Source organism: Ascaphus truei, chromosome 4 (genome assembly GCF_040206685.1).
Source record: "Ascaphus truei isolate aAscTru1 chromosome 4, aAscTru1.hap1, whole genome shotgun sequence".
NCBI classification, from domain to species: domain Eukaryota; kingdom Metazoa; phylum Chordata; class Amphibia; order Anura; family Ascaphidae; genus Ascaphus; species Ascaphus truei.
In genome coordinates, this window is record NC_134486.1 from 382,598,206 (window position 1) to 382,622,088 (window position 23,883).

General features: G+C 43.1%; 1 protein-coding gene across 2 annotated transcripts in view; it reads left to right on the plus strand.

Moving 5' to 3' along the window:
* Window positions 1–23,883, plus strand: part of KLHL29 (kelch like family member 29) — an 869,600-nt gene that overhangs the window by 329,701 nt on the left and 516,016 nt on the right. For both annotated transcript variants that reach the window (XM_075598451.1, XM_075598452.1), the window contains exon 4: window positions 4,008–4,323. In XM_075598451.1, the coding sequence (XP_075454566.1) occupies window positions 4,063–4,323 (261 nt within the window). In that variant the 5' untranslated portion in view covers window positions 4,008–4,062. The remainder of the gene's footprint in view (window positions 1–4,007; window positions 4,324–23,883) is intronic.

Consider the following 23,883-nt stretch of genomic DNA (forward strand, 5'->3'; position numbering starts at 1 on the left):
TTGTTGTATTTGTCACAGGAGACCAAGACTATCACACCAGGGATCAGTTCACCAGACAGAACCAGAGTAATACGAACAAATGTATTGGAGAAAAGTATCCACAACTATTTACAGCAAAACACACATTTATGACTGGGGAACTGGGGTTACCCTATAATCGTGGGTGCAGGGACCTCCATAAGAAGATTTCCCCTGTTCTTCCCTGCAGTGTCCTCTGGAACACGACTCCAGGCCTGGCACTAGCCCTGGGGTGACTCTGCAGCTTCTCCCTGTTATTCACAGCTTCTTCCCTGCTGCAGTTATTCCCAGCTTCTCATGACTAACTAGTAGACCGTTCTGTTCTGACTGACAGTCTGTCAGTGGTGATATTGGATACTAGTAGTCTCCCCTCCCACCTTTTTATACACCCTGGCACAGCATAGCTACATAAACAAGGAGTTGAGGCCAGGTGTTTTCAATATGCCCCAGCCCCAGATTGGTGGGTAGAAATGCAAAATAACTTTAGTTACAGTACATGAAAAGAGTTACTTGGAAAGGTCACAGACAACGTTGCAACATTTCTCCTGAACATAACATTAACCCCTGGTCCCTGAAGTGCAGATGTATTATTGACAGGTAAATTCTCCCCGTTCTCTGTGTCTCTCTCCACCGTTCTCTGTGTCTCTCTCCCCCATTCTCTGTGTCTCTCCCCCCCATTCTCTGTCTCTCTTCCCCATTCTCTGTGTCTCTCTCCCCCATTCTCTGTGTCTCTCTCCCCCATTCTCTGTCTCTCTTCCCCATTCTCTGTCTCTCTTCCCCATTCTCTGTCTCTCTCCCCCAGTCTCTGTCTCTCTTCCCCATTCTCTGTGTCTCTCTCCCCCATTCTCTGTGTCTCTCTCCCCCATTCTCTGTCTCTCTTCCCCATTCTCTGTGTCTCTCTCCCCATTCTCTGTGTCTCTCTCCCCCATTCTCTGTGTCTCTCTCCCCCATTCTCTGTCTCTTTCCCCCATTCTCTGTCTCTCTTCCCCATTCTCTGTCTCTCTTCCCCATTCTCTGTGTCTCTCTCCCCCATTCTCTGTGTCTCTCTCCCCCATTCTCTGTGTCTCTCTCCCCCATTCTCTGTCTCTCTTCCCCATTCTCTGTGTCTCTCTCCCCCATTCTCTGTCTCTCTCCCCCATTCTCTTTGTCTCTCTCCCCATTCTCTGTGTCTCTCTCCCCATTCTCTGTGTCTCTCTCCCCCATTCTCTGTCTCTTTCCCCCATTCTCTGTCTCTCTCCCCCATTCTCTGTGTCTCTCTCCCCCATTCTCTGTCTCTCTTCCCCATTCTCTGTCTCTCTTCCCCATTCTCTGTGTCTCTCTCCCCCATTCTCTGTCTCTCTCCCCCATTCTCTTTGTCTCTCTCCCCATTCTTTGTGTCTCTCTCCCCATTCTCTGTCTCTCTCTCCCTCCCACATTCTCTGTGCCTCTCTCTCTCCCCCTCCCATTCTCTGACTCTCTCTCCCCCCCATTCTCTATCTCTCTCCCCCATTCTCTCTGTCTCTCTCCCCTCTCATTCTCTGTGTCTCTCTCCCATCCACCCCCATTCTGTGTGTGTGTCTCTCTCACCATTCTGTGTCTGCCTCTCTCCCCATTCTGTGTCTGCCTCTCCCCATGCTGTGTCTGTCTCTCTCCCCATGCTGTGTCTGTCTCTCTCCCCATGCTGAGTCTGTCTCTCTCCCCATGCTGTGTCTGTCTCTCTCCCCATGCTGCCTGTCTCTCTCCCCATGCTGTGTCTCTCTCCACATGATGTCTCTCTATCTATGCTGTGCCTCTCTCTCTCTCTCTCTCTCTCTCTCTCTCTCTCCCCCCAGTCTGTGTCACTCTCCCCTGCTCTCTCTCCCCATGTTGTCTCTCTCCCCATGCTCTGTGTGTGTGTCTCTCTCTCTATGCTGTGTCTCTCTCTCCATGCTGTCTCTCTCTCTCTCCCCATGCTGTCTCTCTCACTCCCCATGCTGTCTCTCTCTCTCCCCCCATTCTGTGTGTCTCTCTCTCTCCCTATTCTGTGTCTCTCTCTCTCCCCCCATTCTGTGTGTCTTTCTTTCCCCCCCATTCTGTCTGTCTCTCTCTCTCCATATATATATATATATATATATATATATATGGAGAGCGAGAGAGAGAGAGTGAGAGAGAGAGAGAGAGAGAGAGAGAGAGAGAGAGAGAGAGAGAGAGTCGTTTCTCTCTCCCCATTCTTCACCCTACCTGTCACTGTGGTGGAGTATAGGTGGGTGGGGGAGGCCATTTTGAGCCCTGGCAGCAGACACTGACTCACTTCCGGGTCTCACTGCTGGGGCTCCGCGCTCTCCTTCCTGCATTCTTGCTCTCTGCTGCGCCCCCCCCCCCTTCCTCTGATGATCAAAACCGGGAGAGTCAGAAAAAAAAGGGACATTTTAAAGAATGTCGGGCAGTCAGGACAGACATTAAAAAAACAGGACTGCTTGTCACCCTACAGGTAGGTGTAATGGCGGACTTGACCGTTATTAAAAGCAGTCACATTTACCCCTATCGTCACAATACTGAAGAAGATCTTGGTCCCATTCAAATGAATGGAGCTGAAGTCTTTGCTGCATTGGCACAACATCTTCACAGCATGTTGAATATTGGTCAAATTAAGGTTCAGGGCAAAAGAGAGTCAAGCATACCAAAAAAATAAGAAAAAATCAAAAGGTAGCAAAAAAGGTTGTTTAATAACTGTTAAAAGTCAAGGTTGCATCCAACGTTTCGGTGCCAACATGCACCTTCATCGCTGATGGAGGAACATGTTGACAATGAAACGTTGGATGTAACCTTTAGGGGCATCCCAAGTAGCTTGACCTGAGCCCCCCTCTTCTTTATATCAAATTAAGGTTCCTCATTCCAGATCTCGCTATCTTCGCTTCAGCATCTAGTGCTTCCTACCTTACGTAACGTTACCCCCTCAGGGAAGGACTCTAGTTTTTTTTAGCGCTCGGCATTTCGCTCCAGTTTGGGATTATACTAAATTGCACCTGTGCACATTGTTAGCAATCGTATATACTGGGCACTTTGCATTTGCCTATTTTGGGACTATACTCACCACACCTGTGCTCATTGTTAGCAAGGGAAGACTTAACTGAGGATCTTAATGGAAGTACCACACACTCTCCTGGTCAGTGAGGACAGGCCAGAAGAAGGTGCTCACCCCCCCCCCCCCCCGCAACATTGCCCCCCTTTCCTCCACTTTGTGTTCCCTTTCCCTTCTCCATTGTTCTCTCCTTTATTCCTCCCCCTCCCTCACCTTTCGTCATTTGTTCTCCTGTGTATAGTTCCCCATTTGCTCACTTTGCTTTGTGCATCCAATTGGACACTTGTCTGTCCATGTCTATTGTGTTTATACACTGTGCCTGCACTGTCCATTAACTATTGTTACATTATAATGACCTTGTTTTTTATTCAAGTAAATATATTTTTGGGCATATCCATTTGACATTGGTTCATTATTAACCCTAGTTGGGTTTTGTGTGGATACTTTTGAGGGTGTTAGGATCCGTCTCTTGTTCCCGTTGCACCACCATTGACTACTTTGTAGATGTATTATCATACTGAGTGCTGCCTATACGCTATACTTTTTCATACACTATGTTTATTTACTAAATTTAGCCTTGGTTTTATCAGAGAGAGTGCTTTGTTTCTTTGCACAGCCATGCATTTAATCTAGCGGTTTACAATTTTATCATAAAAGACAGCAGAACAAAAAATTGGTTTAGGATTTATTATTTTCTAAGTGAAAACAGCGTGAGCTGTTCAAAGTTCTGCTCTGAACTTTCTTTTCCTTTTTGAAAGAATGAACTTTCATTTCTAATAATTACCCAGTTATACAGTAGAGGGAAATAAATCTTATTTTTTTTTCTTTCTCATTATACACAGTGGGCATGCTGGGATCGCATATCAATTATCAAATAGCACTCACCTATAAATAATGTTTCTTGTTTAGTTGGTTTGGATATTAATAATGCTTCCTTTTAACATTACAGGCACGCTCTGTAGAAGATTTGGAGAGGAAGCAGCTGCAGCATCACTGGTGGGAAAATGTCGCGACAGCATAGCCGATTTGAGAGAGATTTCTGCGGCGGGTGGGAGAGATGGGAGTGGAGCCCCAGTGGCAATCATGTGAACACTAGCAATCTGAACAGCACAGCCAACAGCAACAGCAACAACAGGCCCGGGCTGCTGCCACTACCAATTGTACCATCCCGTCTTCCTACACCAACATCTACCACCTCTGCAACAGTTGGCAGTGACGCCGTGACAAGCACCGCCAGCAATCCCTCCACGGCCTCCGCTTCCAAAGTAAGACTTCTTTGATTTCTTCAGAATCCTGTCTCATTCTCAGTTATAGTTCTAAAAACAAGAATAAAGACCACTAAAAGAAAACGGGCTCTACGTATCACAGGGCAAATTCTAGCGCTAAGTCAGTAATTTGTCACAATGCTGTTGTTTGGGTCACAGCTGCCCATTAATTACGTGTCTTTAAATGGAACTGTATGAAAGCAACTGTCCGCGTACAGTAGCTCAATGTTTTGCAGAGGAGTTAACATTACCTAAACCGGAGATATCAAGGTCACTTAGAGCATGACTGCTCCTCTTCTTAGTTACAGGAGGTTCATGGTTCCTCTGTTATTTGACTTCATCCTCCCAGCATGACGAGGAGGATAATATGGCTTCTGGTAATGTCATTGCCAGTGAATAACAAGGACAATGGTATGCCATGTCCTTTCAACTATGCCCGTTTTACCCTCTATACCTGGGGTGGCCAACTCCAGTCCTCAAGGGTCACCAACAGGCCAGGTATTGGGGATATCCCTGCTTCAGCACCGGTGGCTCAATTATTCATGCTGAAGCAAGGATATCCTTAAAACCTGACCTGTTGGTGACCCTCTAGACCAGAGGCGAACAAACATTTTTTGCGGCGCCCTCCCTGCCTTGCCTTCTCCGTTGGCCGCCCCCCTCCTTACCTCGCGTGGTGTCAAATGACACAGCGGGGTCGTGTGATGTCACATGACCCGCGGCGTCATTTCACGTTATGTTACAAGGGCAATTGTGATGTCACATGATCCCGCTGCATCATTTGACACCGCATTGCCATGTTCATGCCGGCTGAATCCCGGTAAGTAGAGGTTGCAGAGGCCTTGTGCGGTTCCCCAGCATTTAATTTAAATGCCTGGGGGGGAGAGCGCAGGACCTCAGCAACCGCCCGCGATCCCCCAAAAATCTCCTGCCCCCCCTGGGGGTTGCGCCCCCCAGTTTGCGCACCACTGCTCTAGACCATCCTGTGTGGATTGTCCTCCTAGTAGGTTGACTCAGAGTCAAGTAATATCACAACATTATTTTTTTTATTTTAAGTTACATTGTGGAAACAATCAAAGCTCAATGTTTGAGGATAGTCGTGTTTAGAATCCGAAACATTGGTCCTTTTATTGCTTCCCCAAGTTAATACATTTTTAATTTGGGGTTAAACGAACAGTTGGTTGTGTTCATTATTTCTGTGTTTGTGCACTCAATATATACAGTAATGTGTTTACATCTACTAGCGCCTGACCTTTTGGTCCAAGAGTAACTTTGTTTTCTTCTTGCAAGATAATATTGATCCTCACGAAAGTCCTTTCAGAGACTGAAATGTTGATCTGTACGTAATAAATGACATCCCGGTTCTGCAATAGCTGAATGTCTGTATATCATTTACATTGTACCAGACGTTCTGATTTTGCAGATCACTGCCATTGCGGGAATTGTGTGCCATCATTATACCATGAGTCCAATGCGAGAACGTAAGACATTTTAGCCAAATACTAATGTTTTTATAACTTCCTAGATAGATGAACAAAGGAACATAGAGCACAAGGGATTTAGCATATCCAAACTCATTTATTGAGCCAACACGAGTTTGGATATGCTAAATCCGTTGTGCCCTATGTTCCTTTGTTCATCTATCCAGGACTGATCGCAGGCTTTCGTGCAATCACTGGAGCACCGGTAACTGTATCATTATTTTTTCTACGTTGAGGTGTGCAGCATTTCTCTCAATTGTCTGGTTTATTACTTCCTAAACATGGCATTCCGTTTTCAGCCTGGTTTTCCTACAAAGAGCTGCTTTATGCTGCAACTGTGCAATGATGCCCGGGGCAGTGTTCTGGGTTTCAACAACAAAAATGCACCTGTCATAGGAGTGTGTTGGAGGGCACCTGCAGTTGAAAGGTTAAATCCTAGAATACAAATCTGAACTATAAATCTGTAAACTCAAGCTGCTGACATGTCCTTGTCAGGACCTCCACCTGTGGACACTGCGGCGCAAGCCATAAAGTGTACCCAACAGCTCCACGCACAGGGAACTACATAGAATGTGTCTACCTCCTGATGATACGTTGTTTTCCCGATCATTGTCAGCACGGGGAACTTTGAAATTTGATTTATTACACGGGAGAGGGCAAACCTGCAATGCACTCCGAAGATTGTATTTTAAATGTTCATTTGCCTAACGATCTCCGCCGTCTGTTTCTCAAGCCCAAATTGAATAGTGAAATGCGTATAAAAACCATATTACAATGTGACAACAAAAATGTAAGGTTGCTTCAAATGAGCCCCACACTTTGAGATCAGGAAGCATACATTATGCTTCTCCCTAGTGGTTGCATCTGTTCAGGAGATAACCTTGATATCTGTGTAGAAAGGAAACATTCTTACCAGAGCAATGTAGACAGGGGTCTGTGATATTTTAATGCAGCAGAGAATGGTTAATCTGAGCTGCTTTAGTGCCATTACTTTAACTAGAAGCGTAACAAAACCTTTCTGTATTGGCTTGGCTTAAAGCGATAACCTTTTTACACAATATTTCAATAGATCCTAAATTCACTCCTTGATTGGCTATGAATACCTGGCTTTTTCACCCCTCGTCACTGTCCTTTGACTCTCTCTAATCATCAATAGTGAAGATCTGCTTATAACAATGGGGTTGGTGGCCACAACATTGTAATCTTTGGAGAGCCGCATTCTGATATTAGGAGCCTCAGAGCCTTGCAAGTGTGTATAGTGATACTTTGCAGTGATGCACATTACATCTCTCTCTAAATGTGCACTGCTGCTTTACATTTCCATGGCAATGGTATATTGATTTACTGTAGACTCAGTGTACAAAACAAGGTCAGTACAGCATAAGTAACATCACAGAATAGTTCTCATAGTGTGTCTTACAATACTAAATTGTGTCTAAATCATTGCAGTTTGCAGCAATCAGTCAGTCAATCTCTGGTCAAACATCTCTGGTTTTGTCCCAAAGAGATCTTCCTTATTTCTCCATCTTGTGAGGATTAACTAGTATTTTGATCCTCCCGACTCCATCTAGGTACATTACATATGTCAAAGTGCATGCTACAGTCTGATTGAATAGAAGGAAGGAATATCAAGGAATAAAGCTGTCAGAAAGGGTTTGAAATGTACAGTGTATGTCCACCTTCAAATTACTTTTTTTTTTTTTTTGTTGAGGAAGAGAGAAGTGATGGATATATTATGACCATGTTGTGTTTGGCGGTAGCTGATTGGTACGTCTTCTAGCATCAGTGGATATGTAATTCACACCTTATCTCAGTGCTTTATGGTTCTAAAGCCTCCATTTACTAGTGGGATCAATGAAATAAAAAAATGAATGTGTCTTAAAGCACTATTCCACATTTACAGGATATTTGAAGATATGACTACAGTTTTTTATTATTATTATCCAAACCCTTTATGTCTGTTTAGAAGTGGACATCAGAGCGCAAATAGGATCCTCAGATGTGATATGAATAAAACAACAAGGCAACAATAGTGCAACACAGCAATGGCATTCAAATGGTGGATAGGATATGTGGATAATAAGCAAATGTGATTAAAATAACATGGTTAAACTCACAAACCTGCAATGAAGACCACAACCAGGGTCAAACGCAACAGAGCTGCATCGTTCTCCTTGTGGTCTCCTGCTCAAGGGTCCATCGTAGTCAATGATGTCACTTCTGGATTGTGATGATGTTCCTCCAGCAAGTTAGGGGCATGAGAGCGTTCCTCTGATGCTGGAGCAAGCAGGAATAGTCCGCACAAACAAATAGCCCTACGCGTTTCACTCACAGGAGCTTCATCAATGGTAAATTGTGTTTGCACTCTGACGCCCGCTGGCAAGTTCTTGAAGGATTTGGGAGAGTGCGTTTTGAATGATCAGCACCAGTTCCTCCGGGTTATGAATTGTAGGTCTTTTATTTTTTGGCACTTTTTGATATTCACATTAATTTATTGGCACTATCCCCGTGTTCATCGCAGTTACATCTCTGAATGGTTTAGTCACTTTCCACTGGTTGTAATCATTTTCACTGTCACCATTAATGATTTGAAGTGTTTATTTGGGCATAATTCGTCTTTCCTCTATTCTGCCTGTTTATAAGCCTAAAATATGTTATAACTGATTTATTTTGTAGCAAAAAAGGCTGTGGTAATAGCTGAGGAGCATGTCCAACATTGCCACATTTGTTTTGACAAGGCATGCAAACCCTTGCAGTGCTCTACTGTATGTCCCTGGTACAATAAAAGAAGGCAATTAGGCACATACATACACAGATCTGCTGCGGTAATATCATATTGCTTCACCCCTTACCGCAGCAGATCTGTGTATGTATGTGCCTAATTGCCTTCTTTTATTGTTTACACTTACATCCACACGAGAGGCGAACTACAGTCAAGAATCCACCGACCTACAGGAGAAAAAAGGACCTGAAAGAAAGAAGCACCACCATCCAGAAGCAAGACTCGAAAGGAAGTAAAAGAAACCTTGATGGGATACAACTTACACAAGGCTGTGTAAGTTTATTTATTTTTCCATCTAATCCCTGTGATCACACATTTGTACGCAAGCTCCCCATCCAAGGAGTTTTTTGATCTTTCTATGAGGGATCAATAGAGGTATAAACACCACATTGACCGCCAGTGAAAGATATTACATCCCCCTCACATTGTGCTCCCCCATCTCTTCTTTTGTTTCTTAAGTAATGTTTACCTCCTCTTCTTCATACGAACTTGGTACAGTATATAATAATGCTGAACATCCATATACACTTCTGGCATCTCTTCTTCATAACAAATCGAAATGAAAACAGAACACATTCAGTACCTATGGTTTTGCCAAAAACTTGATTTAGAGTTGAGCCCTTCCCAGCTGGCCTCTAAGTCTCAGTAATTACTCAGTGAAAGAGATCTTAAGGCAGTGGGGATCAATAGTCATAATTATTAGCTGGGGCTCATTAGTTTTGGATTTTATTCTCAAGACCCAAGACAGTTCAGAATCGTGTAGCCTTATTCAGTATTTCTTTAAACTGAAGCATGTTATTTTCTAGGGAAAGGAAATTTAATATGAACTGTTACAGTGGCATTCTCACTGGAATTTATGTAAAAGACCTGTGTCCCAATGCAATCAACAAAAAGGAACAAGAAACAGAGTGTCAGGTGAAAATTGTTGTAATTCCGTATTTCAATCTAGTACAATAGTAGTAAGTTTAAATGAATGCAGAAAAAAATATTACATTGCAGCCAACGTACAGTACAATCTACAGCTGGGATTCCCAACGCCGGTCCTCAGGGACCGCTATACAGGTCCGGTTTTAAGAATATCCATGCTTGAGCACAGGTAGTTAACTCAAAATGATTGATCCGCCTGTCCTAATGTGAAGATGCCCTTAAAACCTGGCCTGTTAGCGGTCCTTGAAGACTGGAGTTGGGAACCACTGTTCTACAGTAAATCTTTAACATTGATTTTGAATTGAAGAGTCATGGCAAAAAAATGCTACGGAAGTGCTGTTCTCCTTGGTCAATGTTGCTGTTGTACATTCTTATGTAGTAGTGGACATGTTCTCAGTATTGTACCAAAAGAAATACACATTCGTTTAATAAGAATGAAAAAAAAACAAGTTTAATAGCAGGGTAACAGCTGTAGACCTAAATGGAAACCACGTGACTCCCTGCCCCAGATCATTTACAATCTAAGCAGGGTAATGGGAGACAGATAGAAATAAGGTTATAGAAGTACTGTACATAGGGGAACACAATTGAAAGGGTTTTTCTAAGAGGGGGGTGGCAGAGGGGTTTGGTTGAGTTTTGGAGAGAGCAAATACAAGTTAGTAGGGAGTTCTAGGAGTAGGGTAAAAAGGACCCAATGCTGGAATGATGACTACTGCAGGTCTTAGTTGGAGAACACGCTGGTCTCCCTGTTATTTCTCTCTTCTCCATCAACCTACATTCGATGGTGCTCCCCAGACCATGCAACAACTATGAGAAGAGGGAGCTCCTCCGGTTAGGAAGTAATCACCCTACAGTATGAGCATTAACTGTACCCCCACCTTAACATAACGGTTTTACTGACAGACGTGCTAGTAGAAAAACTTGCAGAGCCATGGATTGGAGAGCTCCAAAAGGAAGGAGTGTGAGGGAAGGGACATTGGAAAGGTGGCAGAAAGAGGTCGCAAATTGGTGACCACAGGGAAAAAAAGTACACCTGCCATCACTGTGTCAGCCCTACCCAGATAATATTGTGCAGTCAATGTTATCATTAATAAAGGGTGTTAAAAGTTGATAACTGGCAGTGAAGTATCTAATGCAGTGTTCTTCAACAGGGGTTCCTAGGAACCTTGTGTTCCCCGGGCATCCATAAAGGGTTCCCTGCAATTTTCAGGTAATTTGAAAATTGTATCAAATACAGAAGAATTTACAATGCATCTGACCTCAGACGCGCTATTAGAGAGGGTTGGGGTTCCTTACAATGCCTCTGATCTGAGACGCTATTAGAGAGGGTTTGGGTTTCATACAATGCATCTGATATGAGATGCGCTATTAGAGAGGGTTGGGGTTCCCCAGAATTTCACAATATAATTATAGGGTTAATTAACAAAAAAGGTTAAAAAATAAATTAAAAAAAACCCTAATCTCATGGTTCAGTCCTACTGTATGTTGCACCAAATTGAATTTATGACCAAATGTATCCTTCAAAATCTCTCTAAACATAGTGGAAAAATGAACGAGTGCTTCAATAGTAGGCTATTTCGACTGACAGAATATATTTTAAAGACAGGTTTTCATGACCAATGATCTCTTCCAAAGGTCTGGGAGTATTTAAAAATATATATATTTTGGTCGTATAGTCAGGCAGCCCAAATAAAAAAGGTGTCACCTAAGTCCTCTAAACATTGAAACCTGAAGGTTGGGATGTTAATTGTCTTTCAGCTCCTTGCTAGGATATTATTAGCCTTTTCTCTGACTTGTCTCCTCCCATTCAATTAAGATTCCCTTTTATAAATAAAAACAAGGAAAGAAAGAACATTTTCAAAGATTATTTTAAATAGTTATACTTTTTTTTTTTAGTTACGTCTAATTTTTTGTGTGTATAATTTTTAGCAGACTGAACCCAACACTGCTTTTTAAACCAATTCTCACAGGTCAGAAGATGGCACTTGTAGCTGTTGTTTTAGGGAAATTACATTCGATTATATCATGTGTTTTAGTTGTGTTTTCGGTCAGGATATTCAGAGACACCATAGAGTTTTTTTTGTACCTAATAATTAAGCAGAATATTGTGTTATAATGCAGAATATCAGATTTTTCATAGAAATCAGGGGCAACGATAACGCAGAATATCACAACAAATCCCACATACCACGCCGGCAATAACACACCATCTTTTGTACGTTTTTCAATGGTCATTGGCTTTTAAAAGCCACAAAAAAGTGTCTAAAACATTCATAGATAAGAATGCTGCAGGGTAGCCAACATTGCTGTGGTTTTAGCTGCGTTATTAGACATATCACTGGATATTCACATTGACGACTATGCTCGGGATCACCCACAAACATTTCAGTGGGATTTAAAAACTGCTTGATGATTTGACTGTGGTGTAATTCAGATAAAAATAAAGGTAAAGGCAGAGTTCAAGGGGAAAGTATGTTGTGAACCATCTTAAGTGGGACTGAGGCTTTAATATCTTTATACTCCTAAGCTGAAACATACTGTAAGAAGGCAAAAAGCAGGTATTTTAGACTCTCTCCATACAGATGTAGCAGCTGTTATTGCTCCCGCTGGCAAGTTGCAAAGGGATACATCTGCCATCTCTCGCGGAGTTTATTGCTGCTATTTCAGGGTCGCTCGTCTGACCTCTTAACTATATTTTGCTGGCATAAAAGAGTCTAAAGTGCTATGTATGGCACTGGTAAATGACTCTCTAAGAGCCTGTGCTGGAAAACTTATTCTTTCTTCAGTTTTAAAGTTTTCTCCTGGCTGGAATTTAAAATGCACGTACTTGGAGGTATAATAGATTACATATGTATAGCCTTCTAAGCTTAAAGAATCACAGGACCCAAATAAACACCCATTAGAGTTGATTGAAAACAACTTTTGGACAGTAAGCTCAGGGGAAGGTATCACTAGCTATGTCAGAGAGCTGGCTCTAGGTTTGGCGTGGCCCCAGGCGAGATGTAATGATAATAACTTTATTTCATACAGCGCTTTTCTCCCAATGGGAGTCAACGCGCTTCACAATTACAGTGCAGGGCGCAGTACGTAGCACATAGGATTTCAACAGACACAGACTCTGCCCAGATGATTCAAACTCAGTGTCAGTTATCAGTCTGTGTCTTTACTCACTAAGCCGCTCCCTCTCCTTCACTCCTTTCAAGGACAGACACTGTTAGTCACACAGACAGACTTGGGGGCATCTCTTCTATCTGATCAGGCGAGTCGGGAGGGGAGGTTGCTGATGACATGAACCCTTATTTATGTCCAACCAGGTGTGTGTGGAGGGGGGCATGCAGCATTGAGTAACCCACCTGTAACACACTCCCCCCACCCCCCCCCCCCCCCAATCGCAGATAGAGTGCTTGTGAAGGGAATCTAGATGTATTATCAGGTGTGTGGTACTTTACCTGTTAGGCTCACAGGAGGCCTGAACCTCAGCCAGTGAGAGCCTGGGGTGTATCCTCTGGAACGATACTCATATAAAAACACAGTGCCTCCACCAGTATAGGATTCTAAGGGTAGAATGATCCCTAACACAGGACCCACATACAGTAACCAATACACCAAAGGTATATATAAAACAGTTTACTGGATAGCATAACAATATAATAATCACATCTCATCCACAGGGTGTCACTCTATACACTAATTGCACAACTACCCGGTCACCTCGCAGGGCTTTGTACCCCACACCTTATATCCCAGAGTCCCAAGTGTTCCGCAACCCACCCCTTAGGCGTGATCAGTGCCTGTTTTGTACCGGTAATGGTGATGCACTTGGTGACTGTACCTGCCCGGGGCTCCTGCACCCAGGTACCGCAGAACAACGTAAGAGGACCCGTCTGTGTCCAGCGCTGAAGCCTCAGCGATGGCGTCCTCCTCCTGGTGGATGGTTTCCCTCTGAATAATCTCACCACTCAGACAGTCTCTGTCTCTGCTACTGCAGAGAATGATTCCCTTCAACACTGACCCTTCTCGTCAGAGCACGCAGCACTGCAGCTGTGTCCCTGACTAAACTGACTGCTAACAGGGCAAAGTCCCTAACTGCAGGGGCCTTCCCTAAAGCAGCCACAATACTAATGGTGAGTTGGGCCTAGGGGGGGTAACCTGGCCTAGTGTAGGAGCCTCTTGCTCCCTACACACACTATCTCCCCCTACCTTATCCCAGCACCAACTAACTTCTTCCTGTCTGTGCATGCCAACATGCAGGAGGAGCTGCAAGCCCTATTGGCTCCCTGGTGTCAGGTGGCATGTCTGCCCCTAAGTACTCTGGGTGTTGTAGTCCTCAATGGCCCTTTTTATCATTGGGGCCACGTGTGCGATGTGTACTGCGCATGCGTGAGTCTCCCTGTCCCTGTGCATCCATGTAATGGCCGCCGCATCGCCCTAACTGCGTATGCAGAACTTCTAAGGGTCCCTGCACTACGGAGCGCCATCTGGGTCCTGCCTCCCTTTCTGCAATGGCCGCCGCATTGCGCCTGCGCATGCGCAAGCCTCTGCGCATGCGCGGACATAACAAAGATGGCGGCGCCCTGCCTTATCATCAGAATGTATTGGTTTCAATATATATATATATATATATATATATATATAAATTATGGTGGGTAAAAAAAGTGACAAAAATCCTCCACAGCAAAGCATATAGCAAATGGAAATATTATTGTATGCTCATTTGCATGTCTTAGAAAGGTCTGCAACCCCGCCTTTCACCATCATCACCCAGCTCACAGCACTTCCACTGCAGCAAGGGATTCTGGGAAATGACATGCAAATGAGCACGCAGTGCCACCTTTTGCTTCAAAACCATTTGTAACATGGTTCCCTATAGGCTTAAGCTTGCTGTATGGTCACAGCTTTGAGCACAGCCAGGGTTAAGATGCATAGCCAGTAAACACACCCACAGGCAGCCGTTTCGACCTTAATGGGTCTCATCAGTGTGGGGTTGGTTATACCGGCTATGCAAAGCTGAAGCAATGAGGATGGGTTTTACCATACTTAGTTAAGTTATGGTGGGTAAAAAAAGTTACAAAAAGCCTCCACAGCAAAGCATACAGCAAATGGAAATATTACTGTATGCTCATTTGCATGTCTTAGACAAATCTGCAACCCCGTCTTTCACCATTATCACCCAGCACACAGCACTTCCACTGCAGCAAGGGGATTCTGGGAAATGACATGCAAATGAGCACACAGTGCCACCTTTTGCTTCAAAACCTTTGCTTCATTATTTAGGTTATGGTGGGGTAAAAGGTGACGCCGTATAGCATATAGCAAATAAAAATATTACTTGTGAGCACATTCACATGTCTTAGACAGGTCTGCAACCCTGTCCTTCACCATTATCGCCTATCATACAGTCCTTCCACTGCAGCAAGGGATTCTGGTAAATTACATGCAAATGAGCACACAGAAATCCATTATTACATGGAACCCTTAAGCCAATGCTCGCTGTTTTAAACACAGCTTTTAAACATAGCCTGGGATCAGATGCAAAGCCAGTTAACCCACTCACAGACAGCTGTTTCGACCTTTTGGATCTCATCAGTGTGAGGTTGGTTGCACTGACTTTGCTGCAGTGGAAGCAATGTATGCTGGGTGATAATGGTTAAAGGAGGGGTTGCAGACCTCTCTAAGACATGCAAATGAGCATACAGTAATATTTCCATTTGCTATATGCTTTACTGTGGAGGGTTTTTGTCACTTTTGTTACCCACCATAACTTTACTAAGTGTGGTAGATATATATAGCATCTCCAGAGGGCCAAATGGTTCAATTAGTGATTGGAGCATTGGCTACAAATAGTAGTTGGACTGTGGCTAAGTAAGATTTTTTTTCAGTCAATCATTGGAACAAAGCTCTTAGTTTTTTTTTGCATCTTCCTATTGCACTTACTCCTACTCTTGTCTCTATACGACTCCTAACATACCACTTAGATGGTAAGATCCCTGGGGCAGGAATTCCCTTTTCCGATGCTTTTATGATTGTTTGCACTTATTGCATTATAATTCCCTGTATGCTTTTTAGCAAAGCGCTGCATATTTTGTAGCCTCCATGTAAATAAAAATATGCATAAATAAATTTAAAGATGTAGACCAAGCAATATCCTACATGATTTTTTTTTTAAATAAATCAGTTTTGTACTATGAGGAAATACTTGTAGCATTTTTTTATTTTTAAAAACAACTCTGATTGACATTTTAATGTATTATAATGTAACCAGCATTTTTTTGTTTCTATAGCAACCATTTACAAAGTCACATCCCCTTCCTCTTCTGAAACAGGCTCTGCCACACCCCTTCTTGAGCCCCGGCCCTCTCTCTAGCAGTGCACCAATTGTATCTAGTGAGTGCCTGGTCACATGTTCTTCCCCACAGAACTTTGCATCTTTGGTCCTCTTCTGCTGCACTGACAGCCATTTAGTGAACCCCCGAGCCAACTCTTCGCTGATCGATCACAGAACGGATCGATCGGCAACTTAGCTAATTACTTATTGTGGGTGGATTGTATTTATGCATATATTAAAAGAAAAAAATCAAATTTTAAAAAAACGCAGCTTGGACTGCTGCTTTAAGAAATAATAGGCATCTTGTAAATACTGTATAGGAAGGGATAGAGGATTTTAAAATGAAATTTCTTCTCTTTAAAAGGGAACTGAAGTGGTCAGCATGCACATAAAAAGTAGTGGTTCTTTGGGTGCAAATTTTTTTTTTTAAAGTACTATAGTTGTACAGTATTTCTTACCCGAGCACCATCATAATTCAACCACTGGTATCAATAAAAGACAAATTAATTATTTAAAGATTTACAATATACCTGTTTCCATTGTTCTTAAACCTACTATGAATCGTTATTAGTTTTCATTTTTGCAAAGGGACAAGTGCAGTATATTGCTACAGCTTAATGAAAAATACCATATTACAAAATGATTTCATCCTCCAATCTAAACCCCAATGGTGCCAGCAGATCATTTTTCACCGAGCCTTCTCCTCTAGCAATGTAGTATGGTAGAAGTAGATACGCACTCTTCATTCTGCCTACCTACTAGGTGAGCCGAGAGGCTCCAATTCTGCCGTCAAATTACATGTTTCTATGTACCAGTTATCAGAAAGGTTATTTCAGCTGAATATCCAGAAGGACACAAAACAAAAATCCCCCATTAGTTTTTTGGAAACTGTGAAGAATTGAGATAATTTCAATTAATTAGACCCTTAAGAGATGGTAGTTCACCTTTCCATCTTCCGAAAGAATTTGGAGAAATCTAAGTCGGGAACGCTCTCTGTACACCCAGAGAGCATTAGTGTGTCCCCATGGGCTTGTTGCACGTGCAGCAAATGATATTTTATGGAAGATAAATCGTGGAGTTGAAGAGATCATTTTCAGCTTTACTTTTTATTACTACTCGGGCAGCAATGTTCAGCAGTCTGGAAACTGAATTAATAATGGATGCAGCTTCTGCAGTAGTACAGTATGTGGACATTCTTACATGTATATGCTTTGTGGGAGAATATATTTGGAAAGAGTGGAAACTCATACTGTAGGCTAAGCTGCATTTAGTATAAGTAACTTGCTACACGTTACTTGGATACTTGAATGTTGAGTATATTTAGAATCTTTCACCTACTGCTGACTTGACATTTGCAAAGCTTTTAATTATCTAAATAAACTCCAATCTTCTGTAGACTTCAGTTCCATGCAGCACCATTGTCTTCTGGCAAGATGTGACTCGCATAGTTCATCGCCTATTGTAGTCTCATAAACATCTAAGAGTACAGAATCAAAGAATTGTGCTAATGTTTAGCTAAACAATGATATACTTGCCCTGCACTTCTGTTGTAATTGGTTGTTGAGTGGATACATTTTCAGGATATTTGTAACGGTGCTAAGTACCTGTATGGTGGGATCTCCCAGGGGCCGTCACTGCAAAGAATTCCGTCCATGAATTGATATACTGTACACACTCGTCTCAGTGTAAAAGGTCTATTAGACCATTTAGTATATACACAAAGATTGACAGAGACAATGTTTCGGGGTGCTATCCCTTCCTCAGGTACACTTATGTAGCTAATTCACAGGGAGAAAGGAATACGTATCTAAGGGCTGCTTTCGGAAACACATAATAGCATGTTCTTTTATACGCAGCTATTTTTACATAGCGCTTTACAGAGACATTTTGCAGACAGTCCCTGCGTCATGAAGCTTATAATCTATTTTTTGGTGCCTGAGGCACAGGGAGATAACGTGACTTGCTCAAGGCGCCAACACCGGGAATTGAACCAGGTTCCGCTGCTGCAAACTCAGTCAGTCAGTGTCTTTACTCCCTGAGCCACTCCTCCCTACCTATTATAACAAGGTTGTTTTTAGGCATTAAACTACTGCATGGATACTGCATTTCAAAAGTCCAAATTTGTATTATTTCAGTATTTCAGTATTGGAAAAAATAGCTTGATTTAAAGCAGCAGTCCAAGCTGCCTTTTTTAAAATTAATTTTATGTATTTATTTTCCACCTATAATATGTGCATCAATTCAATCCACACAATAATAAGTGATTAGCTAAGTTGCTGATCGATCCGTTGTCCTGTGATGGATCGGCGAAGATTTGGCTCGGGGGTTCACTAAATGGCTGTCAGTGCAGCAGAAGAGGACCAAAGATGCAAAGTTCTGTGAGGAAGATCATGTGACCAGGCAGTCACTAGATACAATTGGTGCACTGCTAGAGAGAGGGCAGGGCTCAGAAAGGGGTGTGCCAGAGCCTGTTTCAGAAGAAGAAGGGGATGTGACTTTGTACTGTAAATAGTTGCTATAGAAACATCAAATGCTTGTTACATTATAATACATTCAAATGTAATTCAGAGTTGTTTTAAAAAAATGCTACAAGTATTTGCTCATAGTACGGATCTGATTTATTTAAAAAAAAAAACACATGTAGGATATTGCTTTGTCTGTAGTTTTAAGTCACAAATATGTTTATTATGCTAAGCCATTCCATAACCACAGTATACTGTTTTCATTTGAGATTTGTTGAATAAATATGTATTTTAATACGTAAGCTATGAGTCTGTATCTATAATACCGTGGAATACTACCGGGATGAAATCCCTTCCTAGAACCCCTTTCTTTCTTCTTTGTAGAATGGTTGAAACAGGCCGATAATAATTATGACTATGACATACTGGTGGAGGGGTGGAGGGTGGAGGGGTGGAGGGAGCTTTACTTGGAGATGCTAATGTAAAAAGATTTAATACTGTAATCTAGTTAATTTTTTTTTTTTTACAATGAGTTCATTGACCATGACAAAGTACAGTACATGGAGTAAATGGTAGGACATTATTTGATCAATTTGACTCCTGCATAGCTTTTCATGGTCCAAACAAAACGTTTTAATGAAAAAACAATGGCACAGTAATTTGTCCTGTGACATTGCAAGAGCGCAATGCAAAGGGTTAGAATGTGTTCACTGTGTTATTTTATGGAAGGAAAGCAAACCCAACCCCAATAGCTAGCGATAGACTGATACATCATGTTTAGTGAAAGCAAAGTTCATACTCCCTCTGTGAATCTGGGTCATGGTATCATAGGATGCGGTTTTCCCTGTAATGCTTTTCTTGTACCTTTTCTGTCATTAGGCAGACGCACATAAATATTAACATACAAAGAAAAACCATTAATTCATGGCAAGATATATTCTCCGATCCCTGCCCTTCTGACTCTTCCACTTATCTGCACAATATGTTTCAATATCATTCCCCTAGGAAATCGGTGAACTTACAAGTACTGAGCAATTAGCTGAGCTGCAGGAAAAACTCAACGGCAAATTGTTGTAAAGCGTAACTTATTATAATGCTGCTCACCTGTTCTTTTCCCCGTATGTTTGCGGAAGGGGAGAGTGAAAACCCTAACAGAGTTGGACAATGAATTCATCAAAGACTTACTTTAGACATAGCCAGGGCCGCCAACAGAAATCATGGGGCCCAGGACAAATGAAAGGAGCAGCCTCCCCACCCAACCCATAGCGCACCTACCACGGAAAAAAATGTTGGGAGCGCGCACATTTTACTTAACTGTGTTCTTGTTATTGTTAATACGGGAAAAAACACATTACAATGCAATCTGTTTATTTTAATATTTTAAACAAAAGACAAAGATACCCAATGCTACAATGTGACAAAGGCCAGGGGGGATTCAGTATTGGCCTGGGGGGGAGGAGGGGGGTTAAATACGGGCCTGGGGGCTACATATACACACACATACATATATATATATATATATATATATATATATATATATATATATATATATTATAACAACACATATTAAAAAATACATATAAAACCACCCAAATGCATCTAAAAAAAACAATGTGTCTTAAAAAAGACCCAATGTACTTAAAAAAGACCCCAATACATCTAGAAAAGACCCCAATACAGTACATCTAAAAAAAAAAGAGAACAATCCATTAAAAAGAATAAAACATTACATATAAAAAAAACAACCCTCCCCAATACATATAAAAATTCCCCAAGCCTCTTAATATATATACAAATACCCCCAAGCCCCTCAATACATATACAAATACCCCCAAGCCCCTCAATACATATCTTATTATTCTATGAACTGAACTTGGTGAAAGGGCCCAAAGGGCTAAATGAAGGAAGCACAATGCTTTTTGTGCTTTAGTATTATTAAAAACTGTTATCAAGCGGTAACAAAGTTCCCTTAACATTATGAAGGAAAACTGAAGAGGGGCAAGTGTCTGCCAATCTGGCAGCAGGAATGTGTGTGTGTGTTATTTGCAGAGGTGCACAAACTTTGTGCGCTGCACCCCCCTGCCTGCCAGCCCCCTAAAATATGGCGCCATATGAATTGCGAGGCCACGTGATGTGACGTCACGTGACCCGCGGTGTTATTTGACGTGCGTTGCCATGGCGATGCATTACGTCACGTGACCCCGCGGCGTCATTTGACGCTGCGCTGCCAAAGACAAGGTAGGAGACACTGCACAGGCCTCACGCGATCCCCCAGCACTTAATTTAAATGCTCTGGGGAAGAGCGCCGCGCCCCCCACTTTGCGCACCCCCGTGTTATTGTACACTAAGGAATTTGTGCACACGCAGGTTTCCTTCATAATGTTCGGGGCAAAGCAAGCAGCTTAAATAATATAAAAATCATTTGTTTGTTGTAATATATGCAGCCGCTGATTACCTTTATTCCCTAAGCTGCGGATCGATTGGTTCTCCCGTGATCGATCAGGTCCTCCTTAAGAAAGGATAGTAAGTATTATCTAACACTACAGAACTGATTTCATAAAAATAAAAAACACACGTAGGATATTACTTGGATTGAGCTTTTAAAGGAGCAATCCAAGCACCTTTACAAAAAACCCAGAATTGAAGCAGGGGGTCTCTGGAGCTGAACCCCATTCATTTCAGCTCCGGGCACCCCCTGCTTCCAGAGATACAGACCTCCGTAGTAGGTGCCAGTAGCAGCTCCGGCTTAGCAAGCTGGGCATTAACATTTGGATCTCCCGCGTCGCGTGGACCAATAGGAAGTCAGGATGTCATGGCTTCCTATTGCATGAGCTGTGAAACGCTGCCATAACATGAACCCTGGTAACTCAGCCAGAGCGGCTACCAGCATCTACTGTGGAGGTAAGTATCTCAGGAAGCAAGGGATCCCGGAGCTGAAATTACCGGGGTTCAGCTCCGGAGACCACCTGCTTTATTCCTGGATTTAAAAAAAATAGCATGGATTGCTGCGGTAAGGGAACTTTGTTACTGGATTCTGCCAGTTTTTAATAGCACTAAATCACAAAAAGCATTATGCTTCATTCATTTAACCCTTTGGGCACTTTGACATATTCCACCAAGTTTAGTCCTTGGTAGGGTGACCAGATTTCCAAAAATAGAGACCGGGACACATTAAAAAGTGATGTATAAGAGCGTGCAGTTCTAATCCGTTAGAAAAACAGCTTATATCCTCCTTCTACCTCAGGAGTGCGCAAACTTTTATATCTGCGTCCCCCCTGCCTGCTTTCCCCACCCCCCCCTTACCTTGTCTGCGGCGTTTTCTGATGTCATGTGATGTCACATTGCCATGGTAACACAGCGTCATTTGACAGGGTTAACACGCTTGAATCATGTTTGGATCAAAAGATGCAACTAAATGGCTCCTTTGTTATTAGACGTGGGGACACAATTTAGAAATGTCGCTAGCAAACTGCAGCCAACGTGAGAGGAGCGCAGGAATGGGGCGTTTATTTTCCAGACATGTAAGGTCCGTAATATAGTGTGTGCGGCCGCGCGCACGTGCGTGCCTGTGCGAACGAGCGTGCACGTGCCGCACACTTTTTGTTGGAATAAATTATTTATTAACATTGTACATACACACATACATACATACATACATACATACATACACACATACACATACACGCATACACACACACATTTCAGCGGCGGTAGCGGCGCAAAATCGTTATTTTCCTCATCTTCCCCCCTGTCGGCCGGTTCCACGCTCACTGCCATGCGTACGCACGGCACCATTATAGAAAGGCTGACTAACCTCAGCCAACTATAACTGCCGCGCGCGCGGCCAATCCATTTACCAGCTGCAGACCCCATAAAGGGAGGAGCGCAGGTTCTAGGTATGTGTGTTCCATACTGTATATGTTATCTGAGCCGGCCACCTCTTGTCTTAATTGATACATTAAGAGTGATGTCTTTGGCTGTAGTTGTTATCTTCTTTTTTTTTTTTTATAACTTTTTTTATTAGGAAACAGGCAAATTTACAGGCATGTATCACGTCACACTTTCCTAATACAATCTGGTTTTCTGGTTTTCCGTGTTGGGAAGGGGGGGGTGTGTACCGCCAAGGGTGGCGCGACCTCTGGGTCACCGGGTGACCAGGGGAGCGAGAGGTCTGAAAAAGAGAGGGGGGGAGAGGGTATGGGGGGGGAGGGGGTTTGGGGGTGGGGGATGAGAGGGTGTGCCTTCCCCGCCCCGCTGACCCTAACATCCTTCAGGCTGTGGTCTGGGTGTTCATGGAGTCTCCTATCGGGTTCACTTAGATGTCAGTGAACCTCCCAGGGTTCCCATATTTTATAATGACTTGCAGTCTTGCGTTTGAGAAACGCCGTCAGACGCTCCATGAGCATTACTTCATCTATTCTTCTCTTAACCGCCTGAATGGAGGGGGGAGAGATCTTTTTCCAGGAGAATGCCACAGCACACCTAGCCGCGGTAAGAATGGAGGAGATTAATTTTCCTACCGGGCGGTCAATTTCCTCTATTGGCCTGCCCAGGAGGAAGGTCAGTGGATCTGGATCTAGTGTGAGGCTAGTTACCTCTCGGATTAACGTTTGAATAGAAAACCAAAATTTTTGGATTTTTGGGCATGACCACCAAATGTGGGCCATGTCTCCTCTCTGTCCACAGCCTCTCCAACATAGATCTGAGGCCAGGGGGTAGATTTGCTTCAATCTAACTGGGGTAAGATACCAGTGGAACAAGATTTTGTAGATATTCTCTTTTGTCGTGGTACAGATGGAAGTTCCTGAAGCAGCGTCCCATATATCCTCCCAGTCTTCTCTATCTATATCTATACTTAATTCTGCCGCCCACTTGGACATGTAGTCGTGAGTGGAGGGGCCTGCTGATCTCTCCATACCAGCGTATATGTTTGAAATCAAGGCTGTTTGATGTGTGCAAGTTTGGCAGAGCCTCTCAAAATTTGTGAGGGGAGGATACTCAAATTTTGGGGACATTTTTTGGAGATAATGTCTAATTTGGAGATACTTAAATGGGCTCAGTTCTGGGGCCTCGTATTTTGCTCGTAGTTCTTGAAAGTTCAGCAGCCTTCCATCGCTCAGCAGGTCGGCGACCACCCTAACCCCCTTCAGACGGATATAGTCGAACTGCTTTGGTTCACATCCCGGGGGGAAGTGGGGGTTGTTGTAGAGCGGAGTAAGCAGCGAGCTTGGCGCAGTTAGTTTAAACTTTGATCTGCATTTCCGCCAAACTTCCCAGGTGTGTCTGATGGCACCTAGGTCGAACCTGCGGGGTGGTCTATCCCCCTTGTCTATGCACCAAAGGTGGGCCTGCAGAGAAGGCGTTTGTACGTAGTGGGATTCAATGTCTAGCCAACAATAGAGACCCGGATCTGCGTTCCACACTACGGCTTGCCTCAACTGGGCCGCTAAGTAATACTTTGTGATATCTGGGACACCCAAACCCCCCCTTCCTCTTGACGCTAGGAGGACAGACCTGGCAACCCTGGGTCTTTTGCCCTTCCAAATGAATTTAAACATTCTGTTTTGGATGTTTTTAAGTTCGGAA